This window comes from Pteropus vampyrus, unplaced genomic scaffold (assembly GCF_000151845.1).
Source record: "Pteropus vampyrus isolate Shadow unplaced genomic scaffold, Pvam_2.0 Scaffold29, whole genome shotgun sequence".
In the NCBI taxonomy this organism is placed as follows: Eukaryota; Metazoa; Chordata; class Mammalia; order Chiroptera; family Pteropodidae; genus Pteropus; species Pteropus vampyrus.
In genome coordinates this window covers 5,523,292-5,526,834 of record NW_011888810.1, presented here as the reverse complement: position 1 = coordinate 5,526,834, position 3,543 = coordinate 5,523,292, and the positions used below count along the sequence as shown (strand labels likewise).

Below are 3,543 nucleotides of genomic sequence, written 5' to 3'. Positions count from 1 at the left end.
CAAGGTATTTACCAGCTGCTCTGTCTTCATTATTCTACCCCACCACTCCAGAAAAGCCCACAGTCCCCAGACCAGCCGGCAGAACCTCACTGAAACCTGTGTCAGTATGTTTCCCTCTCTGCTCAAGTCTCTTGGTTGCTATCTGACTTGAAGTAAACACCTAAGTCAGTGCCCTCCAATGCCCATCACCTCCACCCAAGCCTGACTCCCCAACAGCTCTCACAGGCCCCTCTTGGTTCCTCTCCCTACAGAAGCACTGAGGATCCTCCAGCTGCATTGCCAGATGAAAGACAGCGAGGCTCAGAGGTAAGAGGTCCTACCCAGCTCTTCCCCACCTTATTCCCCAGCCTGAAGGAGGAGGAAGCAAGAACTAGGGAAAGTAAATATTGGACACACATTCTTCATTTCCCCTTTCTAGAAAACAGACTAGCTGAACAAGAGACTTCCATGCTCATCTCTGATAGTAGATGGTGGTATGAAGATTAACTCATGCATTTAATCATTCATTGCTAGTTTCTGTATAAAAAAAATTTCATCTGCTGGTGTTATTCTAGGTCTTCCCCTATTAGTTTTCCAGCTCTTCTGCCATCCATTTATTTGTTTATCTGTCTGCTCATTTAGGCCCCCAGTCATCCATTTACCTGCCCTCCATCCACACCCACCCATCGACCCACTCAGCCATTCACCCATTCCTCCATCAATACATCTATCCTACTGCCCAGCCCTTCATCCGGTCAGCCAGTCAGACATTATCTTTCCATCATTCTGCCTATTCATCTTCCATCCATCCAATAGTTCATTCATCTTCTCTCCATCTTTCCAATCATCTGTTCATCTAGCTGTTCATTTCTTCACCCAACTGTTCACACAGACATGTATCTATCCTTTTAGCAATCCTTTCATTTCTCCGCCCAGCTATCATCCCTTCACTCATCATTTCTCTAACCAGCCAGCGATTCACACATCCAATTAACTGTTCCTCCAACTATCTGTCCGTTCATCTGTCCATCCTCTGAACATTTGCTTAACACCTCTTATGACCCTGGTGCATCATGATTTTAATTGCATGAGAAAACCTGATGATGGATAGTTAAAGTATACATATGCTTAACTACATACACACAGTGTGACAAGAGTTTATGTTCATTTATTAACCTAATCCTCATAATGACAATGAAAGGAGTTAAGGGCTAGTGTCACCCTCCCATGATTACCACCATTTTACATATGAGGAAACTGAGACCCAGAGAGGTTAAGTAACTTGTCCAGGATCACAGTGGAATAGAAGATCCAGACTGTAAGCCAGGACTTTAGAATCTATGACACTAAACTACTTGTCTCCTCACAAAGTTTTCTTGGGAAGGCATGGCCTGATGAGGGACAGGATGGACAGGATGATGGGCTCAACAGAGGCCCATTAAGTTTCACATTCAACCAACAGAAGAAAGGAGAATGATGAAAGTTAGAACAGGCCTCCCAGCCCCCACTCCTGCAGGAGGGCACGGGAGGCCATTCAGAGAACGTGACTGAAGTGGTTTTTCCCTTTCCTGGATGCACATGTTGCAGGAGTGCATGGACCAAATTTCTATTCATAACTCTCAGATTAAAGAGAGTTATACACAGGAAGCTGAGGTCACCCCGGGTGTAGGGCCTGGCATGGCACTGGGTGGGAAGTGGGAGTGGGGCTTGCACGAGGGAGAATTTGTTGGAAGCAGAGCTACTGGAACCAAAGCTTGGAAGATAAAGCCCAGAAAGGGGCTCATAGCAGAGAGAGCACTGGGCAAAGATCTAAAGCCCTGTGAGTGAGGGACCCCCAGAGTGGGCTAGGCTGGGTGTCGGTCCTAGCAGGTATGCTCTCTCATTCCTGGGTGTCGGCCCCTAGGTTGCATGTCAAAGAACAATTGGATTTGATGGGCCAACACAAGGACCTCTGGGAATTCCAGGTGAGCCATTGTCACTGTCTCCAGCCAAAGCCCCTTCTCTCCTGGCTTCGATGTCTCCGCTGGCTGCTCAGGTCCACCTACTGCTCAGGCCCAACTCCATGCGATAGTCCTTGACTCCTTTCTTCCTCTCACCTACTTACTCCTCCGCTTTTACCTGAAAACTGGTCACCTTTTACCATCCCCACTGCCACACCATTGCCGAGACTGTTGCAGCAGCCATTGCTGATCCTGTTTCCCTCCTGCTCACCTAGAGCATGCTCACCTTGCAGTGGCAAATGGGACCCCTGAAAAAGCGGTGGTCAGGACATTAGATAGTCCAGGAACTCTGTGGCCTGTGAATAATGGCTACGAAGGGGCTGGGAGCACAGCAGATGGCCCAATCTTCTTCAACACCTAATAAACACCTGGACACCTGCCTTCTTTCAAATAATGTCACTGGATGCATCCAGAAGCATTCCAGGCAGGAAGAGACAGTAGGAGAATTCAAGAGGCTAAGTTTTTGTTGTCCCCAGGATGGTCCCCAGGATGGGGACAGGGGGAAACATACCCAGACTCTAAACAAGAAATTAAGTAAGATAGAGTATATAATGTTAGTGGGGAAGGCCTCAGCAGGTGACACTTGAACACCTGAACGTAGACAGGAAGGAAGTAAGGGAGGAAAGCATGCAAGTATCTAGGTGCAAATGTTCCTGGCAGAAGTCAGTACAAAGACCCTGAGGCTGGATCATTTAAGGATGAGATGAGATTTGAGAGATGGTATATGGGGACCTGGGGAGCGATTGGAGGAAATGCATCTCCAGCAGCACCCAGCCACAGCAGAAACTGCACATTGAGTTAATAGCTGAATGAATGAATGAATGAATGACCTAATTCAGGTAAGAATTTCTGAGAGGTGGAAGGAGGAGGAGTCAGGAGAACAGACAGACGGAGGGACAGGCCTCTTCCCTCTCCTCGCAGATCCTGAAGCAGCGACTGACCTGGGAGATCCATTCCTTGCAAAGAAGCAAGGAGCAGCTGCTCACTGAAGGTGTGACTCCCGCGCAGGGTCGGGTCGAAGGGGCGGGGCCTAAGGGGCGGGGCCGGCTAGCCGGAGCTCCAGGCCCCGTCGGTGACGCCCCGCCCACCCGCAGAGAATTTGGCGCGAGCCAAGCTACAGCAGGTGGAGCGGCGGCTGCGCTTGCAGCCTGTGGTCGAGGGCGCTCCGGCAGTGAACGACGCGTGAGCGGGGAAAGGAGACCTCGGCGGTGGGGAAGGGGCAGGGAGGAAAGGAATGGGTCGATGCCCCTGTCCCCAGCACCACGCTTCCCAAAGGGGCTGGCTCTGGGGCGGGTAGGCGGAGCCTCAGCGCACAGGCCCAGCTTCTGCCCCGGTCCTCCAGCCTCGGTCTCTCTGAACCTCTTCAGATCTCTGTCTCAGTGGCTTCTTTTCCGTCCGCCCTCCACTCTTGCTCTCTACTTCCTTCTCTCTCCTCTGCGCCTTCTCCGCAGGCTAAAGGCGGAGCTGGAGAAATTCGGTGGGCATGGCCCCGCCCAGACCCAGAGCGCCCCAGGGGACCCGACCGACGAAGGAGAGGTCGGGAGCCCGGGACGGAAGCGAGGCG

The 3,543-nt window shown here is 51.1% G+C and overlaps 1 protein-coding gene across 1 annotated transcript in view; it reads left to right on the top strand.

Moving 5' to 3' along the window:
* SYCE1L (synaptonemal complex central element protein 1 like) overlaps positions 1–3,543 on the top strand; it is a 55,677-nt gene that overhangs the window by 9,544 nt on the left and 42,590 nt on the right. The window contains exons 7-8 of the mRNA XM_011356686.2: positions 1,883–1,943; positions 2,901–2,970. Of these exons, the coding sequence (XP_011354988.1) occupies positions 1,883–1,943; positions 2,901–2,970 (131 nt within the window). The remainder of the gene's footprint in view (positions 1–1,882; positions 1,944–2,900; positions 2,971–3,543) is intronic.